The sequence below is a fragment of the Pseudopipra pipra genome, chromosome 24 (genome assembly GCF_036250125.1).
Source record: "Pseudopipra pipra isolate bDixPip1 chromosome 24, bDixPip1.hap1, whole genome shotgun sequence".
Taxonomy (NCBI): Eukaryota; Metazoa; Chordata; class Aves; order Passeriformes; family Pipridae; genus Pseudopipra; species Pseudopipra pipra.
Genome location: NC_087572.1, coordinates 6,870,297 through 6,892,715, shown reverse-complemented (window position 1 = coordinate 6,892,715; position 22,419 = coordinate 6,870,297). Strand labels below are relative to the sequence as shown.

At 43.2% G+C, this 22,419-nt stretch overlaps 1 protein-coding gene across 4 annotated transcripts in view; it reads left to right on the top strand.

Annotated features, from left to right (window-relative positions):
- Positions 1-22,419, top strand: part of EYA3 (EYA transcriptional coactivator and phosphatase 3) — a 56,283-nt gene that overhangs the window by 704 nt on the left and 33,160 nt on the right. For all 4 annotated transcript variants that reach the window (XM_064634915.1, XM_064634913.1, XM_064634912.1 and 1 more), the window contains exon 2: positions 19,262-19,356. In XM_064634915.1, the coding sequence (XP_064490985.1) occupies positions 19,324-19,356 (33 nt within the window). In that variant the 5' untranslated portion in view covers positions 19,262-19,323. The remainder of the gene's footprint in view (positions 1-19,261; positions 19,357-22,419) is intronic.

Here is a 22,419-nt window from a genome sequence, read left to right as displayed (position 1 = left end):
GTTAGTTTGGTTGCTATACTGCACGTTGTGGCCGAATGGTTTTGCAGACTAGAGGTAGTCCTTCATGGAACACAGCTGTAGCAATTCTGATGGAACATCGTACAAAAGAGTCGTGGTGGACTTGGCTTTCAGTATGGAGCTAGCTCTGCTTCTGTGATGCACTCAATCTGTAGTGTAGTAACCTCCAACTGATAATTAAAAGTCAAGATACTGATTAAGATAAGATTTTTATGATTATCATTATCTGCCACTTGTTTGTTTTCCTTCAGTTTTGTCTGTTGTGGATTATCTTAAACTCCTGAAGCTGAATAAGATATGGTTTGTTGAGAATCACAATTCACATGCCTCAGGTCACTGGCTCCATAATAAGCTACCCTTAAAAAAGTATGAAGATAGTGGTTTCCTCAACCTACAGACCTGTTGGGCTGAACCTACGCTGTTTGGAGATTTTCCTTTTCACCTCATGGTGCAATCCTTCTTACTTGCTCACTTTTGCTCTCCAGTTTTTGTACCTCAAGGGTACCTGCAGGTACTGTCTCCCTGCTCTGTGTTTGAAAGCTCACTGAGCTTGAAGTCCTGCAGTTTCCAAGCCATTGCAATTCCTGCACAGTGTCTGCCTGCAGCTTTTGTATTCCCCTCAACTCTTTCTGCAGCCTCAGCAGCAGTTACAGCACCTGGGTGACTGTGTATTGTTGGGTTGTGCAACAGGTGTGATAGAAAAATTGTTGCTTTTCAATCGTTTGGATGAAAAGCTGTCACAGATGTATGCAATAGATGTAGTAATTCCTGAGTTATTGGTGACTTTGGAAGGATTTGTAACTTCTCAAAACTTTGCCCATGTAAATATCCAGATGTTGGATGAATTTTGAGTTGAATATGTCAGAGGACACTTTATAAATGGGTTTCCTTGTGTTGCGTGAATGGGTTTGAGCCCCTCTGCTGCAGATTAACCTACCATTTTTAAGTTCTGTGTATTGAAGGGTGGTTATAGATGGCTAAACATAAAACTAGATAAAATATACCGAAATATTTTATTGAATGAAAAGTCGGGCAAGTAGTGTGTTCCTGTGTGCAAGTCATGCTGTACATGGAGGCACTGAAGGCAGATAGTATGTCTCTGGGACAGGAGTAACTCCATGCTTGGACTCTCAATTAGCAGGGGTAGGATTCTTTTTTTCCCTCCCCACATATCTCTTCTCTGTTTTCCGTGAAAGCCGCTCTTAGAAAATGGATGTTTGATAAAACTTGTGTTGGGTCTGCAAAACCCTGTGGTTGGAAAAGGAGCTGTCAGAATGGAGATGTGCAGAAACTTCTGAGCCTGAAATAGAATTGTGACGGGACTTAACAAATATTCTTGCACCAAGCAGCATCTACAGACCACCCACCTCCAGAGAGCATCTTGCAGGAGCTCCAGAGTGGTTTTGTCCCCTATGCCATGACCAGTGGCACTCACTGGTTAGTTAGGAAGGTCTTTTTCAGCTTCTTCTTGCTTCGTCTTATTTATAATTTATTCTCTTTCTTTCACCCTAATTTGTCTGGAATTTTTTTCCTTTATTTGGTTAAAGGGCAGCAAATCAGCATTTCTTCTACAGTGTTCTCTGGTGGCCCCTCTCTAGCAGTGATTCTGGGATTTAGGTCACGTGGATGCTGTGACTGGAGGCACTCTAGTACCTGAGGGGAGTAACTTCAAATCCTTTATCCTTGCGGCCACCTCCAAAGTGTCAGTGAAGGTGGTGCTACAGAGGCTCAGCTCTCCTCCTGATGCCTTATGTAGCCTGATGTTCAGGAGGGTGCTGTGACAGCAGGGCCTCTTCAGGGTATGGGGTCACTGTGATTCACACCAGTCGCTGCCCTGTCTTTTCCAGGTTGTCACCACTCAGTCCTGTAACTGAACAAACCTACTGGAAAACAAGCCTTGTATTTCAAAAAATAATCTAGGATTGAGATGGAGCTGACTGGGAGCTCTTTCCATCTCTTAAATAAACTTCTATTTGGGTTAAAGGTGTGGCTAGCTTAATTTCAGAGGTGATGGAACAGTTCAGTTCTGCAGAACATGGGTCTCTCCTGAGCTGAGACTTGACCATGGAGCTATTCTTGCATCCCAGGAGCTTCATTCTGTGTCTTGAAATGTGTGTTTGTGTTTGAATACTGACAGTGCTGTTTCTCTTAGGGTCATCAGCTGGAACATCACTTAAAGCGTGTGGCAGCTTTAAACCTTGGGTGATGGTTTCTGTTTCTGTACAGATTGTCCTATCATGTGTAATTCAATTTCTGAGATTTTACAGATCAGTCTCATACTAATGTCTTTTCTGTGACAGTTTTTTTTTCCTATTCTGTTTGAAAGAGCTTAAGAAATTCTTCCTTAAATATGACTAATTTAAGATGATTGGGGTAGAAGAATGCATATTCAGGACCAAGTTCACTTTAAAAAGCAGGTGATTAATTATTCTTCAGAGCAGAAAAGAACATAGCAGCTGTTTTCAAAACCACATGGAAGTATTCTGGGTAGAAAACCTGGGTTTCTGTTCTTCAGATTCCCTCATGCTGCTCTTTTGGTAAAGGCGTAATTGTTCTCATCTACCCATTGGGGAGAACACTGTCACAGAATACAACCCTGTTGGTTCAGGGCTTTGAAATTTCACATACAAGTCTAGTCCCGTTTGCAATATGTCTGTTCTTTGTTCCATACCTTTAAAATAGCTCTTGAAATTTCAGAAGCTGTTGCCTTGATTATTCTGTGTGTTTTAAATCCCCATTTCCTGTTAATCTAGAACTTTTGGGGTATAGGAAGGGGAGCTGGCCTTTCTAGAAGATAAAGGGATTAAAAAATTACGGGGGCCCTCTTTTTCTTCATTAGCTTGGCTGGTATTCTGGAGAACTACAAAAACACATGAGATTTAATTTTTCTTTTTCTACTTTTTTGTGGTATGTGTGGGTGTGCGAGGGTTTGTTTGGTTGGTTGTTTTGTAGGGTTGTTTTTGTTTGTTTGTTTGTTTGTTTTGTTGTCTTTTTTTTTCTTATCCAGTAGGTCGCTCACATACCAAGCCTTAAAAAATAAAAGAAGTTATGAAATACTCACTCTTACCTGACCTGAGGAAAGCCCAAAAGTCCCCATGAGTCAATGGTAGCACTGCTGGAGGCAGTTTACAAGGTAGCAAAAGTAATTATAGTAATTCAGTGAATTATTAATCTGTGCGATAGCCATCCAACACCTAAAGAATTATGCCGAATAAAAACCAGCACCAAGTTGTCATATCAGTTTCTCTTATGAATGAAATTACTTTTTTGTGGCTGAGGTTATAAAAAACCAAAGACAGTTGGTCTTTACTGAGAGTGTTAATTCTTGCTGAACTACTGGCAGAGTCCAGTGTATGTCATGCAGCTTCTTTCTCCAATGAGGGAAGTAAAAAGCAGACTAGTGTTTGGCAGACTAGGCCTAAGTCAGGGATGACAGCCCTTTGGGAAAGGTCTTGATATTGACAGATTTTGGAGCTAAAAGTGGCAGAAAATACTGTGGGCTGTTCTTTCCCAAAGGTTACCTGGTGTGCATGGTGAGCAAGAAGGCACTCATTCCTTGTGCTGTTGCTCAGCCTGAAGGTGTATGTCACCCTCTGGTTCTGCCCAAACTTCAGTCTATTCCTCACTGGCCCAGAGCCCCCTGGGGATGGGCCCTTGCTCACAGGTGACAGAGCCCTGAGGGCTGTGGAAGTGGCTTGTTCTGCGCTCCTTTCTTGTCCCAGTTGTCAAAAAACCTGGTTGTTAAGTTCATGGAGTGTCGAGTTAAACAGACTTTGATTACCACTGCAGGAGTTGACATAATGTGATTCACCTTGCAACTGGTGTCAGCTGAAATGAAAACACACAATTTTATTGCTGGCCACAGCTCAACTAATCACAGACCTGTTAGGAAAGCAGTGACCAGGTCATTCTTCTGCCTGCATTCATCTTACGCTCCAGATTTTCTGCAGTCAGCAGGCACTCCAGGACACACAGCACTGGTTTTGCTGGGATTTATTTGTTATCTGATTAGGGATTAATTTTCAATGCTAATGTCTGAAGAAAATGTATTTATAACAATGAAGATATCTTCATGATCTTGTTTGTTTTCTCCTGGAACCACAGTTACACATACCAGAAGGTCTGAGGACCTGTTTATATGATGCCTTAAGCAGTGTAGGTCATTTTCTTTCTTATTCTTTGTATTTGTTTTTTAAGTGTTGACAAGAGTAAAATGTATGCTGTGGAAAGGTGCAGACACAAAGTTTGAGTCTTCATGTGCCCACGGTTGTGTGAACCCTGAAGTCTGATGCTTTTCTTTAGCTCACCTTCTCGTTTTCTTTTCTCCTTAAAAGCTGTAAGTCAGGAACTGCAGTAAGTTTAAAAAGCAAGCAAACAAGAAAACACTCCCCCATCTCAAACTACCCCCTCCTTTTTTGTTTGTTTGGCTCTCTGTCAGGCCTTGTTGACTGTTTGGTTGCTCTTTGCGATAGGTGCAGTTGCCATTTGGCTGAATCCGGTAAAATAGTCTGAGAGACACCCTGTGATCAGGAACACTCAAACATGGCTGCAGAAATGTCAGACCTTTCCTGCCATGTTTCCTTTTCTGTATCTTTGGTGTGTGTCGTCCCATTCTTTCAGGGCCTTCCAATGATTTTTTGTGCATGTGGCAGAAGTTAACACACATTTGGGATTACTGCATCCCTGGAAGTGTCCAAGGCAAGGTTGAATGGGGCTTGGAGCAACTTGGTTTAGTAGAAGGTGTCCCTGCCCGTGACAGGACAGTGGAATGAGATGGTCTTTAAGGTCTCCCCAAGCCAAACCATTCCAAAATTTGGTTACCCTGTGGTAGTGCTGCTTCTGAATGAACCTAGAGGTTCACTACTTGTAGTAGCAAGTAGTAATCCATTTTGGGTTGCTCAGTGCGCTGCTTTTCTGTGATTGGAAGACTTGGAAGAATGCAGGAAGCAGAAAGTCTCTTTCTCTATAGTAAAGAAGAAGTTTCAAGTAGGATATTCCAAAGACTGAAAGCTTATGTCACCACAGTTTTTTTATCTAGAAGTATAATTTTGTTTTCTGGAGGAGAGGGTTGTTAATTGACTGAGTCATTGTGTTTAGAAGTTAATATATTTGAGTACTCTTGAACTGTAAATATTTTATGTGGGCTAAATATAAAGAGTTACATAATGACTAAGCTGGCAGTTAGATAATTCAAATAAATAATAGCATGAAAGACAAAAAAAGGAAATGAGAAAAGACGGAATGCAAACAGGGAAGAGAAAGGAAATATGAATGTATCTTTTACTGTGAAGGTTTTGTCATCCTGGGCTCTGTGTGGAAACTTTGTGCTATTTCTGTGCATTTGAATATAGCTTTATTGCTGATTGTCCTGGTCTGGAGCATAGGTAAGCAAGGAGCACTCACAGTAAATAAAATAACAGCACCTTCTGTTTTATAAAAAATAACACACAGCGTAGTCGGGATAACTCAGAGACCTTTTGCTTGCATGTGAGTTGGTCGCTGGTAGCACGTTAGTTATGGTTCATACTGAAGAGGACATGAACTAACATGAAAGAAAAAGAGAATTGGAAGAAATGGGACCTTTAGGGTAGATTTCAAAAAAAGGTCTTCGGCCATTATTCAGGCAGAATTGTACCCAGTGGAGGAGATGGTGCTGCTATTTGTGAGGTATTAATTCTTGTTTGAAACTTGGCTGACCTGCCAAGAATAGAGAAGGAAAATGATTTTGTCAGTGAGTTGTAGCAAGAAATGAATCATTTACCGTCTAAATCTGCCTCTGTTTGAGACCTTATGTGATTGTAAATTTGGGGGTTGTTGCATTCCAAGTAGGATGTGTTTGTTCTTGGTTTGTAATTTGTGGCACAGTAGTACAACTAGTTTTAGGTATTGTAGTCATAGCAGTTATTTGATGGTGACCACAGGGAGTAACCCCAAGGTTATGCCGTCTGTACTGGAAGAAGAGTCTTGGGGAGATGATGGAAGGAGGCTTTCCTGGGCTGTGGAGATGCTGCTGTACAGGAATGGACAGGGCCACTGTGAGTGAAGGGGTTTATAAATGGGAACAGCATTACAGATACAGGAGAAGAGAAACGCTATTGAGTTTGTATGTGTGGAAATCCTAGACCTTAAATGTATTACTGGGGTTGTATTGGCAACCCCTGGGTCAAGGCAGTGACAGCAGTCAGGACCTATTAACTGAGATCAGAGAAACTGCACATTTGGGGTAGTTCTAGAGGAAGATTCCAACTGCCTGGACAAAGACCAGTTCTCTGCCTCCTCAGGAGGTGAGGCAGAGAGTAATGCACTCAGTAAATGACTGCTTCCTACAGCAACCCAGTTTAAACGGTCAAGAGAAGTTCCTTTTTGGAGTGTTGTGGTTCATAGGACCAACAAGAGTTGGTTCGATGAACTTTAAGCTAGTATTGGGTTGGCTTGTAGCAACCACAGTACAGTTAGATATAGCCAATTAGAAAGGGACAGCAGCCAAAATAAATCCAGCACATGGATATTCAATTTCAAGAAATCAAAATACCTAAAAATGAAACAAGTAGTTTAAAAATCCCCCAAATCTTGAAAAGATATGTCCAGAAAATAAGCAGCCTACAGGGAACTTGGAGGCTGTTTAAAAAATTGTGTCAGAAGACAAGATATACTGTTTGAAAGCAAACAAATTGGTGTATGTATCCCCTCCAATATCCCTGCATGGCTCAATGGGAAAACTAAAAAGCCATCATGGGGAAGAGATGAGCATTTAAAGAAAGGAAAGTGTGGCAGGTGAGAGCAGGAAAACATGTACCATGACAGGTAAAATGTAAAATGAGAATTAAAAAGGGTGGAAAAGAAGTTGAAGAGCACCTTGGACAGCAGGCTCAAACCAGTAGTAATAGATTCTCCGAATTCATCCAGAGCAGGAATCCAGGTAGTGATTATGTGGGACTGCTCAGTGGTCAAGGGTGGTGGAAGGGGCACCTATGGTGTGATGGAGAAGCTCAGTTAATTCCTTGTTCTCACTGTTAGAGCTAAAGGTGGGCTTTAGAGGACATCCAGGGAACACCATACAGATTACTGACTTTCACAGCAATAAGATTGGTAAAGTTATGAAGGACAAAACCACTGCTTACTGGAAAGTACAGAGTCAGTATGGCTTCTGTGCAGGGAAATTCCACCTTGTTAATGGCCTGGAATTCTGTGAGTGCATGGGTAGATGGAAGCTACAGGTATAATCAGATTTTCAGAAGACATTTGACAAAGTTGTATTAAAAAGCCAGGTTTCCCCAGGCTTGGAGAAGAGGTGCTCTATCAATGGAAGCTGCTGAAAGCAGAGATTTGGACTGCAGGGCACCTCATGAGGTGCTCACAGAAGGTGGGTGGCTCAGGATCTTGCCCACTGCGGTTTTGAAAATGTGCAGTGGTGGACATTTCATCACCCCTGTGTGACACTATTGCAGTGCAGACCTCTCACAAGGTAAATAAATTTTTCCTCATGTTGCCCTGGAGTTTTCCTTGTTGTAAGATACTGTTACCTCTTTCTCTAGTCTCTTGAGTCTGGCTGTGTCTTTTCTATACCTTTTTTAGTCTAGCTTGGGACAAGCCTTCCTTGCTGCCAGGACTCACAGCTGACTCACGTTGTACTTGTCCACCAGGACTTTTCAGGTTCTTTTCTGCATAGCTGCGGCCTCTCAGTTTGTTCCCAGCCTGTCCTGTGGGGTTGCCCCATCCCTAGGGCAGCACACAACTCTTGCCCTTGTTGAATGAACTTCCTTGGTTCCTGCCAGCCCGTTCTTCTCCCAAGTCATAGTCCATCTGAATTACAGCTCTGCTTTCCAGGCTTCTGGACTTCACCTCCCAGTTTGGTCTTATCCACAGATTTTTTTTTTTGGAAGGAACCTTCTGTACTGTTGCACTTGTCATGATGAAGATGTTAATTCTGTGTCCACTCTCATCTCTTGTGGGTAGCTTTTTGTTACCAGCTGCTAGTTTGGTTGTAGACCTGCAGTCTCAGTCCTTTGAACCTGGCAGTCCACGCCATTTTCCTGTGGAGAGCAGTCTGTCCATAGTTTATACCTTCCCAGTATGGCTGCAAGCATGCCAAAGGACTTTGCATTACTGAAAGGAGACACAGAAGATTTGAAGCTCCTTATTCCACAGAGCAAATAATTTCATCAGAGAGGGCAGTCAGATTGGCCAGGCACTGTTTGCCTCATTTGTTACCGGTCTCTTACTTGACCTTCACGTGTGTGTGAATGGTCTCTGTGGGGATTTGCTCCACAGTCCCCTGAGACGCTGGGAGGAGACAGACAAGTCTGACTGGCCTCTTTCTCCCTTATTTCCTGTCTTGAAGTGACATTTGCCCTTTTCTAGTCATAAGTCACCTCCCAGATTGATACGGCCTTTCTAAAGTGATAAGAAGCAGATCCTTCTCCTGTTTGGTTTTACAGAGTTGTGTGTGTCCAGTTTTCTTAAGGCAGTCTCTAACTTCATCTTTCTCTGCTGTTGTTAGTGTCTGGGAGCAGCAGGGTCACCTGGTCATGAGGGCAGGTACCCAGGGTCAGGCAGGTAGATCCCCAGGAGGCAGCTTTGTGGTCAAGCTGGGAAGTCACGTCTGTAGCTCAGGCGGGGGCCAAAGGGGAGAGCTGCAGCTTAAAGAGAAGCCTTTGCTGATGCCTCCAGTAGAGCTTTCTGGAAAAGCTGTCCCCAAGGTCACCAGCTGTACTGTCTTGGCCCTGAGCCCAGGTAACCAAACCCCTAGGAGGGAGTATATTTGCTGGGGGTCCTGACAGGTGACACTTTCTCCCTCCAAGCTCTGCTGTGAGGCACAAGGACTTGGGAGGCCTCAGCAGACCTTGATGGTAAAGCCTGAAGCAAGGAAGACATTGAATGCCTCAGCCCTTCCTGTGTCCTTGGTCACTGGTTGCCTGCCTGCTCAGCATCCAACCAGCAGTTTTCTTGGCCCGTTGCTGCCAGTGTGCTCACAGGAGCACTAATGTCCTTCTTCTTGTACTTTGGATCCCCAGCCAGATTTGAGCCAGCCAAGATTTTGATCTCTGCATGCTTCAGCAGTTCTGGTGAAGTCCTCATAGGTACCTAGTCTTTGCTTGAACTCCCAAATTCTTCACTTTTGATCTTAGTCAGAAGTTCTCTGTCCAGTCAAACTGTCCTCCTTCTGCATCTGCTCATTTTCCTGCCTGGTGGGGTGGACTGCCCTTGTGCTTGGGGGAAGCTGTCCTTGAGGATCAGCCATTGCTTCTCCAGGCCCCCCCCCAGCACCGTACAGATCAGATCAGTCTTCTGAACAAACTGGGAGCAGGCTGGTTTTGTTACTTGTCATCTTCACTTCTCCTGGGACCTTGAACTCTTACCTTGTCTCATCACCACCTAAAAAAATGATCTTCAACGCATTGAGAAACCTGACTTTTGTTCCCCCCACCATGTTGCTCTCACAGTGGATGTTGGGGTGGTTAAAGTCCCTCTGAACTGGGGTCTGCAATCACAAGGTTTCTTCAGCTGTTTAGAGATGGCTTTATTCAGTTTTCAACATCCACAATATTCTACTTTCTTGTCTACCCTTATTCTGTCCATCATCCTGTAGCAGAGCTGGTTTGTCTGAGCATTTTGTCACCTTGTCTTAGCTGTGCTGTCCCCTACTTGTTGGATCTTCCCTGACAAACCTAGTTAAAAGCCCTCTAACTCCATGAGCAAGTCCAGGGAGCAGAGGACAGGGCTCAGTGGTCACTGCAAAGGCTGGGGAAGAGACAGTACTCTTGATGTTGGCACTTAGACTAGGTTTGTCCAACATGTTCACCAGTGATCTGGGGGAATGAATGGCCAATGAAATCTCTGAAGTTTACTCATGTTACTGAAGTTTTGAGTTGTGAAAAGCCACACCAAAGGCAAAAGGAGACCACCAGACTGAGTGATCAAGAAGTGACAGAAGAGCTTCAATGTAGATGAATTTACAAGAAATTAAGGTAATGAACATAAATACAATTTAGATTGCTTTACCTAAATTAAGGGTAATTCATGTAGGGAAAAGCAATCTAAACCCTTCCTACAGGAGACTGAACTCAGAATGGGCAGTTGTGACTCCAGGAGAACATGAGGGTATGATGGGTCACTGCAGTGATTGCTCAGTGTAAGCGGCAGCCAAACAAAACGCCTGTGGTGTTGGTGTTGTTAGGAAGGGTATTGGAGACAACAAAGACATCATTTTACTTCACTGTACTAAAGCTGTGGTTGCAGCCACATCTCGTCTATGATGTGGAACTGTGGTTGCTTTGTCTCAAGAGGGAGCAGAACAGTGACCATAGGGGATGAAGCAGATCCTTACCAAGAGAAGCTGAAGGCTGGGACCCTGATTTGGTGATCAAGGTTCACAAAATCCTGAAGGCAGGGAATGTGCCTGCCCAAAGCCAAGCTGTTCACCCAGTTCTGCTGTACCAGGACTGAAAAAGCCCTTGGAAAGCTGGTGGAGGTGGCCAGGCTCACAGATGTCCTGCTGGTGGCATCTGCTGGTGCTGCTCTCAGGGGCAGCATGGACTGGGTGAGATGGACCCTGTGTCTGCTCCAGAGAGATGTTTCTGGGCTCCCCTCTGCCTCTGCCAGCAGGACTGATGCTGTGTGAAGCAAATGGTGTAATAAATCCACTTAATTATAAGCAATGGCTCCTACTGAGCAGCTGAGCGTTGAACACCATCATTTAAACTGTTTTTTTTCCCAGTAAAAAATCTCAAATATCCAATACTTTATTCTTAAATTTTTTTTGGAGCAGGTTACTCTAGCAACTGGTGTTGCTAAGACACAAATGACTACAGATGTTCTCAGAACTGATTGCACTCTGATAAACACCATGTCTGCCTCTAATACAAAATAACAAAGCCCCCTAAATTAACTGTAGTCACAACCTTTTTAATAAAATCTTGGTGAAGGTTGTGTACTGGAACAGTTTCTCTAACAGAACTGTAGGTGCATTTCATGGTAGCCTCTGGTGTTAGCCACATAACTTTTTGATATGTATGAGTGAAATCTTTTATTGAAAATAAAGTTTAGAGCTGCATAATGTCATTAATTCCTTTTTGTGGTTATTGTGATGCAAATTTGCTGTCTTACTCAGAGAAGTTTATAATGTTCAAGTCTTTTTTTCAGGAAATGTCCTAATCTACTAGAATGTGTCTGAAGTAGCTTTTAGGAATTAAAGGCAGAGTATGTTGCTGTTGGGAAGTTTGCTTTAAAAACCATGGAAGTCAAAGCAACATTTTTTTTTCTGTCCAGAGCTGAAGCTCTAGAAATTTGCCACCCATTTATCAATTACCTGAAACACAACAATGTATATGAGCCACGAGATTCTGAGTACTGCACCCTCTGTGGTCTTCAGAAAAAAATCCATCGAGTGTCACTGGAGAAACAGAGGAGGGGATCAACTCTTTGACCCGTCTAATGTTTCTGTAAATCACTGTGCTTTGGTTTTGTCACAGAAGGGTAACAGTTCCATATTCTTGTATCCTGTGAGTGATGCACGATGGCTCTGCCTACCAGGAATTGCCGCATGATTTCTGGGCTTGGTGGGAGTTGTTTTTCTTGATGATGAAGTTGTTTCCAAATCTTCCTTTTGTGAAAACAGTTCTTTTTCCCCATTAAAAATTTCCCTACTGTGTTTCAAAATTAAATTGAAAAAGCATTGCATAAGAACTGGGAAAACAAAGTGTGTGTGTCAAGCAGCTGCAGACGGCTCTAATGCTCTAATAGCCCTTCAAGGATCTAAAAATCATGGGGAAATGCCTGTGGAACAGGCATTGCTTAGGGTAAAACTAGATTTGTATTTCCACATTTAATTTCAGCTATTTTCTCATGTATTTATTCTTTCTTATTTATTTCTCACAATTTTTTCCCATTTTAAGGTTACAAAATTTTGATCAGACCATGATTCTTCAGTCCTACAGGACAGCATTTAGGGGCTTGTCATGGCCACTCATACCTTCTGAAACAGGGCATAAAAAATGCCTTCCTTGTAACTTCTACAGTGTTTGATTGTGCAACATCCCGGTTGATAAAGAAGGGAAGAGAGAGAGCATGAAGAGAGAACAGGGAACCATGCAGCAGCACTCACAGCAAAGGTTTATTCTCCTGGTCGTCACAAGATTTTGCAGATATCCGTGTGTGTGCTACGTGGGTGTGTGTGGGTGTGTGTGGAGGGGGCAAAAAGCAAATAGCAGAGAATCAGTCCCTGCCATGAGCTCTGCTGGCTTTGTTCAAGACAGGGAATCAGCAGGCTCGTGCGTAGCCCAGCTTTCATTCATTAACTCAAGTCCTTTTTCAGCTCTGCTGCTGAAGAAGGAAACTAGGAGAAAACTGCATAGAAAGGGAGTGGATTTAATGAAAGAAAGCTTGAGGTACAGTGCCTTGAGGAAGGATTTTAGAGAGAATTTTCAAGAATTATTTTGGAGAGCAAGACTGTTTGAGGAGTTGGTTGTTGATAATCTTAGAAAGTAGGACTTGTGGGGGACACCACAAGTGAAAGTAGAAATCCCAGTTCCTTTTCCCTCTTACCTCAATTGATTTCAAACACTGGAGTAAGGCACTTATCCCCATTCATTTGGCAGCTGTGGGGTGATGGTCAGACACGGGCTGTGCAGCCTGTGTGTCACAGTTATAAATTAACTCCTGTGCACAATGGGAAGGAGGGGGTGTGTCCTGCTACTGCCAGCTCTGCTTGTGAGAGAAGTGACTTGGTGGAGGTATTTCCTTCCATGGTGGGAGGAAAGCTCCCTGGGCCCCTCCTGCTCGCTCCTGCCTCTCTGCACATCACCAGGCTTGCGTTATCACGGTCTGCTGAGTCCCTTTTCCTTAAAATACCTTTAGTGTTTTTTGATTTTCTAGTCAGACTGACCAGATTGAACATTTTACACATTGATATACTCGTTCATTTCCTTTGCATCAGTGCGATGTTACAACTCATGAAGAATTTCCATGATCTTTGTTTTGCCTGTTTCAAAGCAAAATGAGAGATTCTTCAAAACTTTAGAGAATGACTGTTTTTGCCAAATCCTCAGGAGAGATCCTGTGGGAGCAGGCACCAGGCTGAGTATGCTGCCTTGGTATAGTCAGAAAACTAGTCTGCTTGTGAATAACAAGCTGGAAATATTTCAGCAGCTTGGCAGGTGAAATACTATCACAGTTGGATATAGGAATGCTGAGATATGGGCAAGGATAAAATACAACCATGTGCCTGCTCACACCCTGATGTGGAGGGGCACAGCCACTGCCAGCAGAGGAGATGACTGAGTGAATTCTGCCTGAAGATTAAAACTTAAATCATGAACCTTCAGAATGAAAAGCACTTGGAAGCTCTGCAGTGCATGGTAATGTGCCAAGTTCTGCTCTTCTCTGACAGATGCTGTTTGTCACGTGGTGAGTGGCACAGAGTGAAAACATATTGCAAGGAAAAGCCCTGCTCCAGTTGGGATATGTCTTGGATTGCTTTGGCTCCATACTCCGATCCTGTGTGTGTATAATGCATGGGATATTAATGAAATGCTCCACTGGAAAATATGGGAAGCCTAGACTGTTCTGCTGCCTAATATATATATATATTAATTGCTATTCATTGTAAGGTACTGCCCCTTGAATAACTAAGGAGTTGAAATAACTGCAAAACATTATGGTAGTTTTACTTTACTAGTGCTGTAAAAGATAATAAGAATGTTTCTATGCTACACCACTTAGACAAGTCTCTGGGGCCAGATGGGATCCAGCCAAGGGCACTGATGGAGCTGGCAGAAGGTATTCACTTCCATCATTTCCCAGCCTCCCTGGCTAACCAGGAAGGTCCCACTTGACTGGATGCTTGCAAATGTGATGCCCATCTACAAGAAGGGTCAGAAGAAGGATCTGGGGAACTATGGCCTGACCTCAGTGCTGTGGAAGGTTGTAGAACAGATCACCTGAAGTGCCATCACATGGCACCAGGACAACCAGGGGATCAGGCCCAGCCAGGACAGGTTTTGGAAAAGCAGGTTGTGCCTGACCAACCTGATCTCCTTCTACAAGGTGACTCGCATAGGGAAAGGGTGTGGATTGTCTACCTTAGTAAAGTCTTTGACACCATTTCCCACAGCATTCTCCTGGAGAAACTGGCTGCTCAGGGGATGGACAGGTGCACTCTTTGCTGGGTTTAAAACTGGCTGGACAGCTGGGCCCAGAGCGTGGTGGGGAATGGAGATACATCCGTGTATCTCCACGGTGCTGAGTTCCCCAGGGCTCGATGTTGGGGCCAGTCCTGCTTAATATCTTTATTGATCATCTGGTCAAGGGGATCGAGTGCACTCTAAGCAGGTTGGCAGATGACACCTAGAAGCTGAGGGAGCTGGGGGGGCTCAGCTTGGAGAAAAGGAGGCTCTGGGGGGACCTTCTGGCTCTGCAACTCCCTGACAGGAGGGGGGAGTTGGGGGGGGGGCGGGATCAGGCTCTGCTCCCAGGGAACAAGGGACGGGACAAGAGGAGACGGCCTCAAGCTGTACTAGGGAAGGTTTAGACTGGATATTAGGGAAAATTTCTTCCCTGAAAGGGTTGTCAAGCCCTGGCACAGGCTGCTCAGGGCAGAGTTCCCATTCCTAGAGGGATTTAAAAGACAGGTGGGTGTGGCACTTGGGGACATGGGTTAGTGGTGGCCTTGGCATTGCTGGGTGGTGGTTGAATCCAATGATCTTGGAGGTCTTTTCCAACATAAATGGTTTTATGATTCTGTGGTTTTATTTCAGCTTTCTGTTTAATAGGTATGATTTCATTACCCCAACCAAAGCTTTGTAGGGAAATAGTGACTGTTTTAAAGTAATATAAGACCATAGTCAATCAGCTTTTTTTCTAATCAGTATAATTACTGCTTGTTGGTTTTATCACAGTATCCCAACTTTAATTATTTGCAGTGTGGGAGAACTGTTTCTCGGCCGAAATTTTATATTCGAAACCAAGGCAGATGGCTTGAAAAGCACAAAATGAAAGTAAATAACAGTCTGACCTGGTGCTCATAGTGGGCAGCTTTCAGAAATTCTATCCAGAGTATCTAGCTTAAGAGAGCCTGACCAAGCTGGACTTTGTATTTTAGGATTTTTAAGACAGGATTTAGTGCAAGAAACTGTACATCACCTGCCAGGTAAATTAAGCATCGAGATGTGCATAGCAGAAGGCAGGCAGCTGCTGGGAGCAGTTCTGCAGCCCATTCCTCTGCTCTGATGCCTTCTGGTTTGAAGTTTAGATGGTGTGGCTCCATAAATTGGTCAAGCAAAATGTAATGTCACACAAAACACCGATCCTTGATGTTTTGCATTGTTGGTGTTCTATGCAAGTTGGAATTAAACAGGATTGTTATTCAAAACAATTCTAGATGAAATAAAAAGTAGTGTTTAATTCACATATTACAGAATAGTTTTCTTCAGGTAATTAACAAAAATCAGACTATAAGGGGAAAAAGTGTGGTACTTTGCTGGTTTCCAGAAGCAGAACACTGGACTCATTTTTCTGAATGTTTCTTTCATTGCTGCAGCTCATTTGATGGCTTCTTGCACACTTGGTTCCATTTTGTACTCATTTTCTCATTCACAAGTCCAGTGGCCCGCAGAAGCATTCTCACCATCTGAGTCTGCCTTTGAGACCTTCTTCACACAGAAATAAGAATAGATCTGTAGATGGGAAACATGACCAAAGCCCAGCTACCCCCAGAGCTGTCCATCACTGCTTCCTTCTCCGTGGAGCTGAGTAGGCACAGTCCCCTCGGGGAGCAGCACCCGCGGCCGCCACTGGCACCCCCATGGGTGTGACTGCAGCAGTTTGGACTCTGCAGAACTGAACTTATCAAAGATCTGCTTTGATACCTCTGCTGTTTTGGTCACTTAGGGTTTAAAAATGTTCTGTGATAAACTGTGTGATAAGCTTACCTGAAGTGCAGTTACTTTGAGTTTTATGCAAGTTAAAAATCTAATTTCAAGATTTGACATGCTACCCCCCAAAAAACCAGAGTTGTTTATTTTCAGTTTTTAAAAATCATCTTTATTGCTGGTGAGCTGCTGTCTCAGTCTGTTCCTCTGTGGCAACTCAGGCTGAGCAGGTGCAAGGTGCTGGGTTTGTTTTCTGGGAAACGCAAGCCCTGGGCAATGCAGACCCTCTGCTGCTGGATGAGGAGGCACCCGGAGGGGCTCGGGGCCCTGGGGCACATGCCTGCCCAAGGGCTGGGGCTGGCTGATGGGCAGTGGGGGATTAGCTGTGTTGGAGGGGGCTGTTGGGGACATGAGTGAGGCAGGAGCAGCTGCTCCCCGGATCCTCCTCCCTGTGGCCTCGGCGCTGGAGCTGTCAGCAGCTTCACTCAGCCTCTGTGTGGGAGGACAGGGGCATGCAGAGGGGCTCCGTGCACAGAGGTGATGTCAGGGAGAGGTTCTGCCTGTGCCCATGGTCCAAGGACTTTCCATGCTTGTGCCTGGCCACAGGAAGCCCTGTGGCTGCTCTGCAGGAGAACCTCATGACTGGGTGAGTGATGCAGATGAAAAGGCTGCATAGCCGTACGTGTATCACCGTGACTGATGTCTCTGCTTCATCAAAGTGAAACATCAAGTAGATGGTAAAATTAGGGTTTCATTTCCTATGGCTGTAGCTGAAAAGGGACGTCCTGCTGCTCTACTTTCGTGCTCTGCCTGAGCCCATCCTGCTGGCTCCCCCGGCACAGGGCTGTGCAAGGCCAGAGCTGATTGCTCTGAAACCAGCTTCGTAAAAAGGTTGTGCTTGGGTCCTTCTGGTTTTCCTTTCTTTCCTTTTTCTTTCTTTTCCTTTAGCAGAGGGTTAGATTCCAGATCCAGGCTGCTGTTGAGCCACACAAGCCTTTGGTGGCCACGAAGGAGGGAGCGTGAGGCAGGCAGGAGTGGGCTGCTGGAGGTGGGGAGGGGCAGGAGCAGTTTCAGCAGCAGTTTGTGCTGTGGTGTGAGAGGGGGCTGCCCTCACCCCTCACTCTCAGGTGTGGGGCTCAGTGCCTCCCTGTCCCTGAGACACACACGCTGCTGCTCGCTCTGGATCAGGACAGCCTCGGGCACACCTGGAGTACGAGGTGTCCCTGGGAGATGGTGTGAAGCCACTAGAGGCCAAGTTCTCACTTGCCATTGAGGCAGGCACTTGCTGTTCATCTGCTTTGGTTCAGTCATCTGCTTCCAGGTGCTTCCCACTTGTTTGAGAAGGGAGTTTTGTTCACAAGTGTAACATATTCCAGTGGGACTCCGGGAACCTTTTTGTCTCGTAATTATTTAAATCCTTCTCAAAGTCAAAATTAAAGAACTACTCGCAGCTTTTAAGCAAAGCATGGAATGGGAAGTTGCTGCTGTATGGATCAGTGGGATGTGGAATACTTTTCCATACTGAAGTTTCATCTGGGATTTTTCTAAGAAATTACACAACAAAACAGCATCAAATAATGAAAGTGAGGGACAGGTCAGGACCTCTTGGTTTCAATTTCAACTCTTCTTGCTCTTGGCCATTGTATTCTGTGCTCCTATTTATAATCTGTGAGTGCTGCAATTTCTCTTCAGTCCTGACTTTCCTCTTATTCTCTTTTATTCCTACCAAAACAGTAAAAAGGAAATAAGATTTAGATTTAAAATAAGGCTGATTGAAACAGATGAAGAAAAAACTGTATAGGTAGCAGTAGTCCTTTGTATTGTGGACTTTCTTGTGTGTCGTGAATAGGGTCATTTCCAAAGAACCTGAGTTACGGAACAGACTAATTTTGAATTTGGTTGCCTTACAGTTCAGGCAATAAGAGTAAGTAGCTTTGATTAGGGGCGGCAGCCTTACAAAATCCTCAAACCCTCAATGAAATTTTACCCTGGCATATATGATACACCCTGCCACTTAAGACCTGTCCTCAAATAAGGGAGAAACCCTTTGTGTTTTCGTGGTTAATCTGAAATTATTCCGGGCTGCAGAGCATCCCTGTGGCTGGCACGTGGGACTGTGCCGCGGGCGGGCTGCACGTGCCGCCAGGTTAAGTAGGTCTGGCAGGGGCCGGGGGGGAACAGAGCTGTGGTTTTCAGGACGCTGGAAAGTTGTTTCTGTAAACTAGTTCAGTCACTTTATGTGGGAACAATTCCGTTTGAATTTGAAGGTGCCTGGATGCTCCTGACAGGATGGGAAAACAGAAAGTCCTAGTGGAGGGAGCGGCGAGTAAACGGGCCTTTCACATTTCCCCTGAGATTTACAGTCGGAGTTTTGGGGCTGTGGAGGCAGGAATAGGTACCTATGACCGAAAGGCACTGGATTTCATTTCTTCCAACCCACCTCGTGTTTTGCAGCATTTCTTCTGATTTCTGTTCTCCCCTGAGGATGTGGTGTGTGTACAGGAACGTGCCACGTGTGTGGCAGAGCGGGCACTGCTGGGGTGGCACAGGAGACACCTCTTGCTGTTGGTGCAGCTCAGGGGAGGCTGCTCTGAAGAGGTTGGGGTTGTTTTTAATAAAGTGGTGTCAAAATGAGAAGGGGAAAAAACAGACACACGTGCCACACGGCTCATGCACATTAGGTGGGCAGAGGGGGAAACCAGGAGGACATGGGCCTTTATCTTTTGCCCAAAAAATTGCAAAAATTAATCAGGTTGTGAAAATAATCTGCGAAATTTCCTTTTCATGATTTTAAACTCCTGAGCAGTAGCAGCTCTTTGGTGTAGTGTGTAAGATCTCTCTGCTAAATGTTTCCAAAATAAAAATTATTTTATAAAATGTCATCAAACTTCTCTTTTTGAAAGGTGCAATTGAAAAAATGAACTGGCTTTGTGAATTTGGCAAGGAACAGCACCATGTATAAATGCATTTAGGTGTACAGTCTTGTCCTGATTTTTTTTTTGATTGTTATATAAATGTTCTAAATTAAAACAGGTTAGATTGAATCATGCTGTTTACTGACCTAGTAGAGCAGACTCGATCATTTACAGTGTCTGTAAAATCATGGTGCACGTGTCTGATTGGTATGTTAGCTTCTGCAGTCAGTGTGGCCCAAGTAAATGATGTAGAAATGTGCCATGTGCATGAAAAATCTGTATCTTCGAAGCTTAAAGCTAAATCCCTTGTTTATGAAATCTTTCCATATATGAATTTTGTCTTTTATTTGGGAGATGGCAACATGAGTTTTGTGGGAGGAGTATATAACAATTAATATTCTGATAGCCTACATGATAAGCCCCCAAAAAGTACATAAAGCTATGAACACCTTTTCTTGACAGGCCTTGAAGACTGCTGAGGAACACACGATTTGAATCATTTAAGCATTAAAATAGTAATACCCATGGAAGAGCCACAAGACTTACCTGAACAACCAGTAAGTACATTTAAAAAAGGCTGAAAATGAAAATATAAGACAAGTTGGTGATCTCACAAATTCAGTATACAGTTATTTTAATCAATATTGGAAAAGAAGGCTTATTCTTAGTATATTTATCCAGAGGAGAAAGAGCATTTTGCTGTTAGTAAAATGTGCTGTACATTTATTTAATATAACTGCACAGGCAATAGTAATAAAGCAATAGTTATGTATGATTGAACTCTATAATGTTTCTATGCAAAATAATTACTTGTTATGCTCAGAAAACCAGACTATTTCAAACCTGTTATAGAGAAAATAAAATTTGCTATTTTGGGGACAGAAGCAGCATGCTGGTTATTACAGGGTATATAGTTTTTAATTCTTGTTGTGCCTGAGATCTTGAAAAGATCCTGTGATCTCTTGTTTCCACCGGTAGAAAGCATTTTTTTAAAGCTTTATTTAACAGTGTGTTGGAGTAGGGGGAAGCATGTTGGAAGGTTAAAGTTGCTACATATTTGTGAAGTATTTGCAGTACTGTTTGCATTATCAATAACTGGTATTATCACAGCACAGAAGTGTTGGGTAGAATAATTATCAATACAGCATGAGATAAATTAAATTAGTATATCTAAAATATAATAGCATAGGAATTAAGTAGAAATGTTTGTATTAATGCTCTGTTTCCCAGTTAAACCTGATGGAAACTCAGTGAGAAATTGCCAAGTTAACTTTGAGAGTGAAGCTTATTGTAATTTTGCAGACCTTGTCAACTGCACACAAAACCAGAATAATGTACTGAGGGCACTTTGGGGGTGTTCTCATTGGAAAGATTTTGATGCTTTTTTAATGTGAGAATTTTATGTTGTTCAGTTAAATTAGTTAAAAAATATGTTATAATGTCATTTGTACAATTTTATGACTTAGGAACTTAGGAAAGTCAAGTGGAAATGTAAATTTACAATTGTTCAGAACTTGCCCGCCACAACCTGCAGATGATGGGCCTGAGTAATATGCACAAAATGTGTAACGAGCAGCAAAATCATATAGTTTGAACTCTAGCTATTGGTAAGATTTAAGACTGAATTGTCAGTATTAAAAAAAGGAAATACCTTTAATTACATCCTCATGTAATGAAAGCTGTCTTTATTCTTCAGGGCATGAGACATAGGGTACAGCTAATTTTCAATACTTGGAAGCATCCTCTAAGCAGATTGTGCTGTGATTTTCAGCACAGAATATTTTCTCGGGAATTTCTTTTAAGTACCCGATGCCAGTCAATCATTCTGCAACAGAATATCAGACTAGATTGATCACAGAGAGTAAGTGAGGTAGTATTTTGGGTATAGTGGCACGTTCTCACAGGAGGAAAAGAAGATGGTTTTTTTTGTTTTGTTTTGGTTTTCTTTTAATAATGAGGCCATTCCTGAAACAAGTGAATTTTTCTGATGTAAAAAAAAAAAAAAAGGAAACTGAAGTCAGGTTTGCAAAATCCTGTCAGCTGAGTAGCTCAGCGCTGATATTGTGCACACTTGTTTTCTTTCACAAATGATTTTTTCTTAATTGCAAGAATAAGATCAGTAAGTTACTTCAGAAAATAATGTTTATGTTAAACTGTTCATAACTGAAGCCATAAAGGAGCCTGTAGAGAAGTCATCAGACTTCGAGTTTAATGTATTTTACTTTAAAAAAAAATTAATTAAACAAATCAGGTCCTTTGCTTGTGTTGGTGGAGACTGATGGTAATAATTGGTCCCCAAATGTGTTTTTTCTAACTCAGTGTTCGATCATTTAGCCCTGTACTGCTGCCTGGCATATTACACAGGCTTGTGTTTGGTCCCTGGTTTTTGAGTGTATCTTTCCTCTTCAAGTCAGAATTAGAATGGAAACAGTTTCTGTGCATGCCACAAGGCTAGAAAACAGAGTGAGGAGTGGGAGTGAGGAGGGGGTGAGCTGGGTGTGAGGAGTGTCCCCAGCTCTGCTTGGGCCTGGTCATTATTTGCGATGTCAGTCAGAGCTGGAGTCAGCTGTAGAGCACCTGTTCTCTTGACAACAGGAGGAAAACTTTGATTATGGCTCAGTAAGTACAGCTGAACTCCAGCGCTGGGAGAGCTGAGGCAGGAACAGAGCTTGCCAGCACAAAGAATTATTTGGATTTTCAGTGATAGAAATTTGTGTTTTGGGAGCTGGGATCAGCTAGAATATGTCACTTGGCGCTTTTTTTTCCTTTCTTTTTTTTTTCTTTTCTTTTTTCTTTTCTTTTTTTCTTTTTTTTTTTTTTATAAAAATCAATGTAAGCTGCAAACTGGTGGAAAATAGAAAGATGGATGTAGGAGCAAAGATGTACCTTAGGAGACATGTCACTTGTTGCAGTGCAGCAGAACAGCTTAGAGAGAATATCTGCGGTTGCTAAAACTGAAACAGGAATCCCTGAGGTAGACCCCATAATTTCCTTGTTTTAATTTCTTTTTTTTTTGTTTGTTTGTTTGTTTGTGTTTTTTTTTGGTTTTTTTTTTGGTTTGTTTTTTGTTTTTTTGTTTTTTGTTTTTATCTTTCTTTTCTCCCTTATTTTTAAAAAGAGTGAATTCACTTTTACATCCTTTCAGGACTTGAAGGGGGCCTACAAGATATCTGGTAAGGAATTGTTTGCAAGGGCATGTAGGAACAGGGCCAGGGGGAATGGCTTCAAACTGAAAGTTTGGCTTAGATTAGATATTAAGAAGAAATTCTTTACTCAGAGGGTGGTGAGGCCCTGGCACAGGTTGCCCAGGGAAGCTGTGGCTGCCCGATCCCTGGAAGTGTCCAAGGCCAGGTTGGACAGGGCTTGGAGCAAACTGGGACAGTGGAAGGTGTCCCTGCCCATGGCTGGATGGTCTTGAAGGTCCCTTCCAACCCAAACGATCCTGTGATTCTATGAAGAGTCTTCAAACTGTGATCTTGTCACTTGAAAGGGAAAAAAAACCTTCAGCATTTTCCCAAAGGTTTTCAGAGGGGAGTGTGTGTTGAAAGAAGGCATTTGAAGAGGTTTCCACAGCCTTTTTTAAGGCTTATGCAGGAGAAGGATGGACAGGTGGGGATTGG